This window comes from Ranitomeya variabilis, chromosome 1 (assembly GCF_051348905.1).
Source record: "Ranitomeya variabilis isolate aRanVar5 chromosome 1, aRanVar5.hap1, whole genome shotgun sequence".
Lineage (NCBI taxonomy): Eukaryota > Metazoa > Chordata > Amphibia > Anura > Dendrobatidae > Ranitomeya > Ranitomeya variabilis.
The window spans coordinates 475,408,628-475,421,250 of record NC_135232.1 but is presented as its reverse complement, the minus strand read 5'-3'; the positions used below and the strand labels follow the sequence as shown (position 1 = coordinate 475,421,250).

The 12,623-nt window shown below is 40.5% G+C and overlaps 1 protein-coding gene across 5 annotated transcripts in view; it reads left to right on the top strand.

Moving 5' to 3' along the window:
- Nucleotides 1–12,623, top strand: part of SHOC1 (shortage in chiasmata 1) — a 549,593-nt gene that overhangs the window by 293,587 nt on the left and 243,383 nt on the right. For 4 of the 5 annotated variants that reach the window (XM_077251003.1, XM_077251012.1, XM_077251029.1 and 1 more), the window contains exons 14-17: nt 550–669; nt 2,980–3,156; nt 3,608–3,715; nt 8,921–9,099. In XM_077251003.1, the coding sequence (XP_077107118.1) occupies nt 550–669; nt 2,980–3,156; nt 3,608–3,715; nt 8,921–9,099 (584 nt within the window). The remainder of the gene's footprint in view (nt 1–549; nt 670–2,979; nt 3,157–3,607; nt 3,716–8,920; nt 9,100–12,623) is intronic. The other variant, XM_077251020.1, reaches the window with a different exon arrangement.

Genomic DNA, 12,623 nt, shown 5'->3' with positions numbered 1-12,623 from the left:
TAAAATAACAGACATTAGGGGAAATAACTCTGCTAGCTGTAATTCTGTGAAAATACATTGTCATGGCTGTGGATGGATCTTTTCACTGGGACTGAGATTTAGCTATATATGTGATTTAAATGGAATTACAATTTTTTCACCCATCTGAGAGCAGCATAATTTAGAGGCAGAGCCCCTGATTCCAGCGATGTGTCACTTACTGGGCTGCTTGTAGTACTTTTAATAAAATCATAATTTGCAGTTCTCTAATTGCTGAGCTCTGTATAACCCCGCCCTCACCACGGATTGGTAGTCTTGTCTGTACACTGTGAATAGGCAGGAAGCTGCCAATCAGTGGTGGGGTAGGGTTATACAGCACTCATGAATGTGGAGAGGTACATGGCAGCAGGTTTACTAGTACTCTAGTGATAATCTCCTGCTGAAAAAACTGTGATTTTATCAAAATTACAGCACTCAGCCTAGTAAGTGATAAATCACTGGAATTAGGGTCTCTGTCTCTACATCATAACTGTATCATTTGTTTCTTACCTTTTCTATTTTCTTTTAAAGCAAGTGATGTAGAAAATAACAGATCCTCCAACAAGGAAAATGTTCTGTTTTACAATGTCACTTCCCAAACCATGCCTGAGGAGTTTGCCAAATATCAGACCCTGCATGTTACTCCTTCAGGTAGGGTATACAGTATAAAGCAATGCTGCAGTGTTGAATCTTTACCGTATGTACTCTGTTATATAATATAGTCGGCATCTATCACATGGGGGAGCTTAGTTCCTGAGCCCCCACCACACATACGGATCCCCCTGCCCAGGTTGTTAATTCACATCCTAATTCAGGAAGGGGTTAGGTTAGGAATACTCCAGAAACCATATTCTTCTGCCCTCCAGAAAAGTGGAAATGACTGCAATTAAATTGGATTTTCAATATACTGTATTTTTTGGACTGTGATACTATGTGACTCATCTACCTGAAAGGGAGACCCCTCACCTGACATAGCCCCCTCCAGCTTAACTTACTGTCTGGCAGTCTCCTGCTCTTCACATAATAAAACAAGATAACCCTTTACTGGAAAAAAACATAAAAACTCTTGTGAGTGCTATTCTGAAGAGTGGCGCCCCAAAGACTCCCCTGGCCACTAAGGAGAACACTGTAGATGCTGAGGTGCCATTTCAGTGGGACTTTTTTGTATTCAGACTTTCTGACCATCTTATAATATATTACTTAAGTTATATTGTTAAAAAGGCAATACCTTTTCCTTATTATAAAGTGCTCTTCTCTAGCTCTCTGCTGACATCAAGTGTCCCATTTGTGTAACCACATCTTTATTTCCAAGTATAAGTGATTATATCTACACAAACTGTGACATTTTAATGGTCTTCACTATACCCTACTCTACTATACAGTCCCTAAAGCACAGGAATGCCTGTAAGCAAGAGAAAATGGACATGTAGGACACTAGTTCTACTACCTGGCAACAAAAATAAGAGGGGCCATGCACTATCCCTATTCCTGAATGAATGGGGAAAAAGACGTCCGGGAAAAAACTGGATCCCTGCAGACCTCAGTAACTAATTCTGGGACTTTAGGCAATTTCTTCCTTGGACCTGACAATTCTCAAAGTGGGGAACCATTTACTCCAAGGCACTCCTCTATGCGAATTGTTCCACTGACACACACTTCTAGTGCGCCCCTAGACCTTTCTCAAGGCAATCTTGGAGCCTTGATACCTTTTACTCTGCAAATATTACTGGTCCAACAACCCTATGTATCATTGAAAAAGCAACTCTGGAATTTAACCCATCATCAGATAAACCCCCTTTGACAGAAATCTGTCTATCCTCAACAAACGCTACTGGAAACCCTATAGCAGCAAAATCCCTTGAATCCAATATGCCTCCTAAACCACAAAGACCCCCATCAAAGGGCGTAAATAAGGTCACGCACCTCTGCAGACCGAACCGACCCTCCAGAGGTCCTAAGAGCTACCCAATCTCTTTTTGGCCTGGAGGAATCAGAACCATGGAACAATAACCTTGATGCCACTTCTTCCATTCCATTGGTTTTAACATATTGTGTACTGGAAAATGGGAATACAATTCCAAGTGCTATGAAACTGCAAAAAAAGCGCAATTCCACAATTGTTTTTTTATACCATGTTCACTAAATGCTAAAACTGCCCTGCCATTATGATTCTCCAGGTCATTACGCGTTCATAGACACCAAACATGGCTAGCTTCTTTTTTATTAAGCTGGTGAAAAAAAAAATCCAAACTTTGGTTAAAAAAAAACCTATAGTGTCTCCATTTTTCATGATCTCGGGTCGGGTGAGGGCTTATTTTTTTAGCGCTGATCTGTCATTCTAATTGATACCATTTTGGTGCAGATACGATTTTTTGTTTTTAAGTTTTTTCTCGTTACGTCATTTAGCGATCGGGTTAATTCTTTTTTATATTGATAGATCGGGCGATTCTGAACACTGCGACACCAAATATGTGTATTTTTTTTTTACTGTTTTATTTTGAATGGGGCGAAAGGGGGGTGATTTGAACTTTTATATTTTTTTTATTTTTAAACACATTAAAAAAAAACAAAAAAACAATGGTGTCGTTAAAAAGTACTACTCGTCCCACAAAAAACATGCCCTCACATGGCCATTTTGACCAAAAAATAAAAAGTTATGGCTCTGGGAAGAAGGGGAGCAAAAAAACGATTAAACGCAAGAAACAAAAAATACCTCCGGTCATGAAGGGGTTAAAATAAACTACCGTAGGGGGCTTTACTGAAACTGGAAAAACCCTTTAAGATATACTAAATGTATATAATCTGCACTTTCATAAGTATTATATTGCTTCATTCCACAGCGTAATGAGAGGTCTGTAATTGACAGGCCTATAATTAGGCTTTTAGCTGGGGATCCTTGTGTGAGTATATGTAAATTGTTGTCCGTTTATTGTGTACTGATGTGTTTTCTTCTGTCAACAGCTAGCCAGTGTCACGCTTACCAGGTCTTCCAAGCTGATGCTAAACTGGTACTAAGCACACTTGTGCACCTTGAAGTGTTGGCATGCATGGAGTGGAGCTTCAGATCGGTCCCCTTTGACCATACTCGCTTTTTGCTACGGAAACAAGAAAAAATAATCAACGATTGCTGCAAATCAGGTATGCTTTCTATAAGATGTAATAAAGGCATTGATAGACTTCCAATAACAGTAGTCGGCACCGCTCCATAGTATAACATTGGAGCGATGCACATCGGATAGCACTCTTCTGAGTTATATGCTGGCTACTCGCCAGTGAGAGTGAGCACTTAGGCTGACATACGTAACACCAGTTTTAATGAATTACCCCCAAAGTATGATAAGGAAAAATATTGCTCCTGTACAGCAGGGGTAAAGATGTACAGAAGATACAGAACACATGTCAGGACCAGAACGCATTCTTAAAAGCATAACATAAGTAAGAGTCAAGTTCTAAAGCGGGTATGTACAGTAGGTAAATATGACTAAACTATACAGGACTAATAATACAAAGGAGGCAGATTGAAGGCACAGCTCATCTTCTTCAGTTCTCTAAAAACCTGTTGTAAATAACATTTATATTTTTTTTTTAGGAAATAAAAATGATAAAGACCTGATTATATTCGAGAATGCTGCTCTTCTGCATATTCTGGTGACACTAAGAGACCTCGTATTGATGTGTTCTTTGGATGCTGCTCTAGGTCTCTGAGATATAAGTATATTATTATTCAAATAGAATGAGCTATTCAACTACAGTAAAACAAAAACATCTCCCCTAAAATCAAGAATATCTTGAATACTTGAGTTCTTGTCTTCTTTCAAGTTGTTAAATGCAACTACTTCTCATTTTTTACCTGGTCCTGAAAACCTGTGTATGTATGTCAGTGGAGCTGCCATATACAGTACTGTTGCTTGTCACCTAGAGCTTCTAGGCTTTGCGCACTTTCTACCAATACATGCAATTATGTATCTGCTGATATAACTATGCAAAGGAGTTTATCCTCAATTTACACTAATAGGGTGTAAGCTAACCCCCATTTATCTAATACTGAAATAGATAGCTCTAGGCCCTCGTCAGTACCCATTTAGCTCTTGTCTAACACACTTGAGCGTTCTCTGAAGACCTAGGGTAGGTCAATTATAGTCTAGCACTACCGTCATGACAGGCACGGAGATCAACAGCAGACCTGCTTCGATGCTCTGCGATCATGTCATGGGCGCACTAATGGGTGCATAGAATGACTTGCCCACCTGCCAAAGTACATTTAAAGCTGTTGTCACAGATTGATAGCAGCATTTAACAGGATAACAGTTGCGGGCAGAGATCAGCTCTTGGAGGCTGAATAATTCAGTTATCATCCACTGGGAAAGATGAGGTCTCTGTTTGCGAGCTCGCATTAAAGTCAGTAAGTCATATGTTAGTAAGGGGTTAATGTCAAGATATTTTGAAAATATTGTTTCAGTTTTCAACTTTTGCATAATATTAACATGCTTATTGATCCCATATATATTGTATATACACTGCTCAAAAAAATAAAGGGAACACTTAAACAATAGAATATAACTCCAAGTAAATTAAACTTCTGTGAAATCAAACGGTCCACTTAGGAAGCAACACTGACAATCAATTTCACATGCTGTTGTGCAAATGGAATAGACAACAGATGGAAATTATTGGCAATTATAAAGATACACTCAATAAAGGAGTGGTTCGCAGGTGGGGACCACAGACCACATCTCAGTGCCAATGCTTTCTGGCTGATGTTTTGGTCACTTTTGAATGTTGGTTGTGCTTTCACACTCTTGGTAGCATGAGACGGACTCTACAACCCACACAAGTGGCTCAGGTAGTGCAGCTTATCCAGGATGGCACATCAATGCGAGCTGTGGCAAGAAGGTTTGCTGTGTCTGTCAGCGTAGTGTCCAGAGGCTGGAGGTGCTACCAGGAGACAGGCGAGCACTGCCAGAGCCCTGCAAAATAACCTCCAGCAGGCCACAAATGTGCATGTGTCTGCACAAACGGTTAGAAACCGACTCCATGAGGATGGTCTGTGTGCCCGACATCCACAGATGGGGGTTGTGCTCACAGCCCAACACCGTGCAGGACCCCTTGTGAGACCATATGCTGGTGTGGTTGGTCCTGGGTTCCTCCTAATGCAGGACAATGCCAAGCCTCATGTGGCTGGAGTGTGTCAGCAGTTCCTGCAAGATGAAGGCATTGAAGCTATGGACTGGCCCGCCCGTTCCCCAGACCTGAATCCGATTGAACACATCTGGGACATCATGTCTCGCACCATCCACCAACGTCACGTTGCACCACAGACTGTCCAGGAGTTGGCAGATGCATTAGTCCAGGTCTGGAAGAAGATCCCTCAGGAGACCATCTGCCGCCTCATCAGGAGCATGCCCAGATATTGTAGGGAGATCATACAGGCACATGGAGGCCACACACACTGCTTAACATCATTTCCTTGTCTGGAGGCTTTTCCAGTGAAGCTGGATCAGCCTGTAACTTAATTTTCCACTTTGATTTTGAGCATCATTCCAACGCCAGTCCTCCGTGGGATATTAGTTGTGATTTACGTTGATCATTTTTAGGTTTTATTGTTCTCTACACATTCCACTATGTAATGAATAAAGATATACAACTGGAATATTTAATTCAGTGATATCTAGGATGTGGGATTTTAGTGTTCCCTTTATTTTTTGAGCAGTGTGTGTGTATATATATATATATATATATATATATATATATATATATATATATATATATATATATACACACACACACACACACGTATATGTTTGTCACATTTAAATGTTTCAGTTCACCAAACAAATTTGAATATTAGACAATGATAACACAAGTAAACACAAAATGCAGTCTTTAAATGAAGGCCTTTATTATCAAGGAAAAGAAATCCAAACCTACAGGGCCTTGTGAAAAAATGATTGCCCCCACTTTATCACATCTTTGGGAAGCGGAGTTCAAATTCCTTATCTACACGCAGGCCTGATTACTGCCACACCTGTTCTCAATCAAGAAATAACTTAAATAGGACTTGCCTGACAAAGTGAAGTCGAATAAAAGGTCCTAAAAAGCTAGACATCATGCCACGATCCAAAGAAATTCTGGAACAAATGATAAACAAGGTAATTGAGATCTATCAGCCTGGAAAATGTTAGAAAGCCATTTCTAAGGCTTCGGGACTCCAGCGAACCACAGAGAGAGTCATTATCCACAAATGGCAGAAACATGGAACAGTGGAGAACCTTCCCAGGAGTGGCTGGCCGACACAAATTACCCCAAGAGCACAGTGACAACTCATCTAACAGGTCAGAAAAGACCCCACAGCAACATCCAAAGAACTGCAGACCTCACTTGCCTTACTTAAGGTCCGTGTTCATGACTCCATCATAAGAAAAGACTGGGCAAAAATGGCCTGAATGACAGAGTTCCAAGATTAAAACCACTGCTGAGCAATAAGAAGATAAAGGCTCGTCTATAGTTTGCCAGAACACATGTTCATGATCCCCAAGACTTTTGGGAGAATACTCTGTGGACTGACAAGACAGAAGTTGACCTTTTTGGAAGGTGTATGTCCCATTACATCTGGCGTAGAAGTAACGCAGCATTTCAGAAAAGGAACATCATACCAACAGTAAAATATGGTGGTGGTGTGATGGTCTGGGGCAGGTTTCCTGCTTCAGGACCTGGAAGACTTGCTCTGGTAAATGGAACCATGAATTCTGCTGTCTATCAAAAAATCCTGAAGGAAAATGTCCAGCCATCTGTTTGTGAGCTCAAGCTGAGGCTCACTTGGGTTTTGCAACAGGACAATGATCCAAAACACACCAGCAAGTCCACCTCCGAATGGCTTAAGAAAAATAAAATTAAAAGTTTGGAGCAGCCTAGTCAAAGTCCTGACCTTAATCCAATTGAGATGCTGTGGCATGATCTTAGGCTACGTTCACACTAGCGTTGTGCGCCGCTGCGTCGGCGACGCAACGCACAACGCACGCAAAAACGCGTCAAAACGCACGCAAAAACGCTGTGTTTTGCGACGCATGCGTCGGTTTTTGCCAAAAATCGGACGCAAGAAAAATGCAACTTGTTGCGTTTTCTTGGTCCGACGCTTGCGGCAAAAAAGACGCATGTGTCGCACAACGCAACAAAAAAAACGCATGCGTCCCCCATGTTAAGTATAGGGGCGCATGACGCATGCGTCGCCGCTGCGTCGCCGACGCAAACATTAGCTTAACGCTAATGTGAACGTAGCCTTAAAAAGGTGGCTCATGCTCAAAAACCCTCCAATGTGGCTGAATTGCAACAATTCTGCCAAGATGAGTGGGCAAAATTCCTCCAGAGCGTTGTAAAACATCCATTTCCAGTTATCGCATCCACTTGATTGCTGTTGTTGCTGCTGCTAAGGGTGACCAAACCACTCATTAGGTTTAGGGGTCGATCACTTTTTTCACACAGGGCCCTGTAGGTTTGGATTTATTTTTCCTTTATTAATAAAGACCTTCATTTAAAAACTGCATTTTGTGTTTACTTGTGTTATCTTTGTATAGTATTTGCATTTGTCTGGTGATCTGAAACATTTAAGTGTGACAAACATGAAAAAGAAGGAGCATCAGCAACATCAGCAAGGAGGGAAACACAAGATGGTGCTCAGCATAAATTATTTTAATTATAGAACTTGTTTTATCCCATAATATGACAGTAAGGTTAATAATATAACTTTCATTACAAAAACTTTAGTTTTACTCAAATTAGTTGATGCAATAATAAAATACTGAATGAAAGAAAATTTGTGACTGTTACCTTGGAGTTCCGGTTAGTCAGAAGTTCTTTTACACTTCTCAAGTACTTGCTACTTTGTGTTAGTATATCACATAAAATCTCAATAAAAATACTTTTAAGTTTGTGGGTCTAACATGAAAATATGTGTAAAATTTAACGTGGTATGAACACTTTAAGGCATTGTATATATACATACTTACATGCCAACAAAGAAGGAAGAATCACATCACTCTCATTTCAAAGAAGTGAAGAATTGTATTTATTCTAAGACCATGTATACATGCGGCTAACAAGTCATTGCATGAGCGGAAGCTTTGTGTACCCAGGCTTGGAATATACATAGTTTTTTTCACTTCACTGTGTGCCTTTTACAGTCCAGTGGTCCAAGCTCCGTGGCTCACACCTTGCACTTTTTAATTTTATGCTGCCTTATCCCCTTTTTTTCCTTTAATATTTATTTCAGGGATTTGGCTGTTGAATGAAAGCTGTAGAGACCGTTTCCTAAATGTTTACTGACATAGTAGCTTTTGACTTGCTGCTTGTAGAAATGTATGTTAGAAAAATGCACCATCTAGTGGTATTATTCCCTTAGGTTTGTAAAGTTACACTGAAAAAAGCATAAAAGGGGCGATACATTTGCATATTTTTTTTACATTACAAGCGCTGCCATTTTTATGAGATCAGTTGAAGGTAATACCACCGCTTTGTCCTGTAAAACACACGGCTCCATACATCATGTGCGGTGTGTTTAGAGAATGTAGACCACGCTAGCCCACCATGTCTGCCCTCTTTCAGGCTTTCCGTGGTAGCATGGGCTTCTATTCAGACGTGCTTATGTTTTGGTGTTCTGTATTTACATGAAGGATGGATCCTGAGAACGAACACGCAGCTCTTCTAAATCTCTAGTACGATGGTCCTGTGATAGTTACACTCAGTCTCAGGCCTGTTTCTAATTTTTTAGTCACCCCTCCGACAAGGTGCTGATTAAACATTCACAGCAGGCGCCATAGGCCTCTTCATGATATACTGCCATTTACTGTATTGTAATCCTCCCACCTCTTTGGAGGACTGCTTACATTACAATTCTGTTTCTTTCTAGAATATTTGTGTAAAGCAATGCAGCAATACGAAAGTGTTCTCGGAGCCCATTTACATGACGTGTGGAGAAAGCTAAGGATCGTTCAGTTTGCCAGAGATAAAACAAAAGAGCCAAATCCGAAAATCACTGCATTTTTAAAGTGGATGGAGGACACAAATATGGGATGTGAACACCATAAAGTAAATCACCTGCACATTATTACTTTAGAATACATTACAGGAAAACCATAATAAGTTGTCAGCATGGACAAAAAAACATGTCTCAGATTAAATTTATTGGTGATATATGTAAAGAATGAATAAGTAGTATTATTACTGGGTATACATTATCTCAGAAAGTGATGGCAGAAAGCTGAGATATTCCACAAATCTAGGATCAGTATGGGACCTCTACTTAACCCCTTCATCCTAAAGCCTGTTTTCACCTTCCTGACCACGTCAATTTTTACTATTCTGACCACTGTCACTTTATGAGGTCATAACTCTAGAACGCTTCAACGGATCCCACTGATTTTGAGATTGTGTTTTTCGTGCCTTATTATACTTTGTCATAGCGGTAAAATTTCTTTGTTATGACTTACGTTTGTGTGTGAAAAAAGCTGAAATTTGGCAAACATTTTGAAAAATGTAATTTTTATGCCCTTAAATTAGTCATGTCACACAAAATAGTTAATAAATAACATTTCCCACATGTCTACTTTACATCAGCACAATGTTTGAAACATATTTTTTTGTTCTGAAATTATAAGGGTTAAAAGTTGACCAACCATTTCATTCTTTTTACAACTAAATTAACAAAATCATTTTTTAGGGACCACCTCACATTAGAAGTGACTTTGAGGGGCCTATATGGTAGAAAATACTCAAAAGTTACATGATTCTAAAAACTACACCCTTTAACCCCTTCACCCCCGGAGCTTTTTCCGTTTTTCCGTTTTCGTTTTTCGCTCCCCTCCTTCCCAGAGCCATAACTTTTTTATTTTTCCGTCAATTTGGCCATGTGAGGGCTTATTTTTTGCGGGATGAGTTGTACTTTTGAACGACATCATTGGTTTTAGCATGTCGTGTACTAGAAAATGGGAAAAAAATTCCAAGTGCAGTGAAATTGCAAAAAAAGTGCAATCCCACACTTGTTTTTTGCTTGCCTATTTTGCTAGGTTCACTAAATGCTAAAACTGACCTGCCATTATGATTCTCCAGGTCACTACGAGTTCATAGACACCTAACATGACTAGGTTATTTTTCACCTAAGTGGTGAAAAAAAATTCCAAACTTTGCAAAAAACAAAACAAAACAAAATTGCGCCATTTTCCGATACTCGTAGCGTCTCCATTTTTCGTGATCTGGGGTCAGGTGAGGGCTTATTTTTTGCGTGCCGAGCTGGCGTTTTTAATGATAGCATTTTGGTGTAGATACGTTCTTTTGATCGCCCGTTATTGCATTTTAATGCAATGTCGTGGCGACCAAAAAAACGTAAATCTGGCGTTTCGAATTTTTTTCTCATTACGCCATTTAGCGATCAGGTTAATGCTTTTTTTTAATTGATAGATCGGGCGATTCTGAACACGGCGATACCAAATATGTGTAGGTTTTTTTTTTTTTATTGATTTATTTTGATTGGGGCGAAAGGGGGGTGATTTAAACTTTTATGTTTTTTTTATTTTTTTCACATTTTTAAAAACTTTTTTTTTTTACTTTTGCCATGCTTCTATAGCCTCCATGGGAGGCTAGAAGCAGGCACAGCCCGATCGGCTCTGCTACATAACAGCGATCATCAGATCGCTGTTATGTAGCTAAAATGCAGGTGTGCTGTGAGCGCCGACCACAGGGGGGCGCTCACAGCCACCGGCAATCAGTAACCATAGAGGTCTCAAGGACCTCTATGGTTACAATGGAGGAGCATCGCCGACCCCCGATCATGTGACAGGGGTCGGCGATGCGCTCATATCCGGCCGCACGGCCGGATGCGGTAGTTAAATGCCGCTGTCTGCGTTTGACAGCGGCATTTAACTAGTTAATAGCGGCGGGTGATCGCGATTTCACCCGCCGCTATTGCGCGCACATGTCAGCTGTAAAAAACAGCTGACATGTCGCGACTTTGATGTGCGCTCACCGCCGGAGCGCACATCAAAGCGGGGGTCCCGACATGTGACGTACTATACCGTCACATGTCGGGAAGGGGTTAAGGTGTTCAAAACCAAATGCATGAGTTTATTAACCCTTCAAGTGCTTCAAAGGAACTTTTGGAATGTGGACGGAAAAAATAAACATTTTTTTTTTCTTTCACAAAAATTTTCTTTTAGACCTATTTTTTTTACTTTCACAAGGGTAAAAGGAGAAAATGGACCATAAAATTTATTTTGTAATTTCTCCTGAGCATGCCGATATCCTGTATGTGGAGGAAAACCACTGTTTGGGCACACAGAAGAGATCTGTAGGGAAGGAGCGCCATTTCACTTTTTGAATGTAAAAATTTGCTGGCATACTTAGAGGACGCCATGTTGTGTTTACAGAGCCCTTGATGCACCTAAACAGTGGAAACACCCCACAAGTGACACCATTTTGAAAAATAGACCCTTCAGGGAACTTATCTAGATGTGCATTGAGCACCTTGAACACCCAGGTGCTTCACAGAAGTTTATAATGTTAAGCAGTGAAAATGTAAAAAAAAACACATTTTTCCCACAAAAATGTTTTTTGAGCTACAAACTTAGCATTTTCATAAGGGTAACGGGAGAAATTGTACCACACAATTTGTTGAGCAATTTCACTGAGCATGAAACCCCATATGTTGGGGAAAACCACTGTTTGGGCACACATCTGGGCTTGGAAGGGAAGGAGCGCCGTTTGATTTTTTAAATGTAAAATTTGCTAGAATAATTAGCGGACACCATGTCACATTTGGAGAGCCTCTGATGTGCCTAAATAGTTAAACCCCCCTCCCCCCACAAGTGACACCATTATGGAAAATACACCCCTTAGGGAACTTATCTTGATGTGGATTGAGCACCTTGAACCCCCAGATGCTTCACAGAAGTTTATAACGTTGCCCCATGAAAATGAAAAAAATAAAATTTTTCTCACAAAAAATGTGTAAAGGACTCACCTGAGTTGGAATAGTGATATTGTAAGCAGGTAGCGTCGTCACGATATAGCCAGAGGTCGGTACACAGAGCAGCTGTGTAGTTGGAAGGATAACCAGGAATCATAGTCAGTATATAGCCAGAGGTCGGTACATGAAGCAGCAGTAAGATCTCGAGGATAAGCGGGAATCGTAGTCAGGATATAGCCAGAGGTCGGTACACGGAGCAGCAGAATAGTTGGGAGGATAAGCAGGTAACGTAGTCACGATATAATCAGAGAGCGGTACACGGAGCTGCAATAGGATCTTGAGGGTAAGCAGCAGGTGGGAAGAAGCTAGACTAATGGCTGGGAGCTCAATAATCTCGCAATGAAGGAAGTGCAGTGCCAGATTTAAGTTAGGGTGTTCAATCAGTAGATCACAGGTTGAGTCAATCAAGAACTTGGGGTGGAGACATCAGGAACTCAGGCTGGAGACATCAGGAACAACACAGGTACTAGTGTCTGATTTAGGGCTCATACTCACTTGCGAGAAAAACAGACGAGTGCAATCCGATAAAAGATCAGATTGCACTCGGACCAATATTATTCAATGGGTGACATCTCATTTGCAATATTTTTCT